The sequence below is a fragment of the Lipotes vexillifer genome, unplaced genomic scaffold (assembly GCF_000442215.2).
Source record: "Lipotes vexillifer unplaced genomic scaffold, Lipotes_vexillifer_v1.1 scaffold126, whole genome shotgun sequence".
Taxonomy (NCBI): Eukaryota; Metazoa; Chordata; class Mammalia; order Artiodactyla; family Lipotidae; genus Lipotes; species Lipotes vexillifer.
This window is the reverse complement of record NW_006778324.1, coordinates 949662-949978: the sequence shown is the minus strand read 5'-3', so window position 1 is coordinate 949978 and position 317 is coordinate 949662. Positions and strand designations below refer to the sequence as shown.

Below are 317 nucleotides of genomic sequence, written 5' to 3'. Positions count from 1 at the left end.
GCGCCGGCCCAGGTGAGCCCCCGGCGCAGGTGGGCGGAGGTTCCGGGCGGGCTGAGGGGGCGGCGGCGCGGCCGGCCCCCGGGAGAGTAGAGAGGGGCCTCCGCGCGCCCCGCGCCCTTCCTGCGCCCCCGGTCACCTCGTGGGACACCGCGCCCCCTCGCCACCGCCCCGCCGGAAAGGGCCAGGTCTGCGGCGCCTCTGCCCAGCCCGGCGGTGGGGAGCTCTCGCCGCCCTCCCGAGGCCCTGGGCAGAGCCGGGCGCCGGGACCGAAGGCGAGGTCCCGCGGCCGCCGCTCCCTCCCCCCCCCCCCCCCCCCC

At 83.3% G+C, this 317-nt stretch overlaps 1 protein-coding gene across 1 annotated transcript in view; it reads left to right on the top strand.

Annotated features, from left to right (window-relative positions):
- Window positions 1–317, top strand: part of PITPNM3 (PITPNM family member 3) — an 89927-nt gene that overhangs the window by 3438 nt on the left and 86172 nt on the right. The window contains exon 5 of the mRNA XM_007451607.1: window positions 13–277. Within this exon, the coding sequence (XP_007451669.1) occupies window positions 13–277 (265 nt within the window). The remainder of the gene's footprint in view (window positions 1–12; window positions 278–317) is intronic.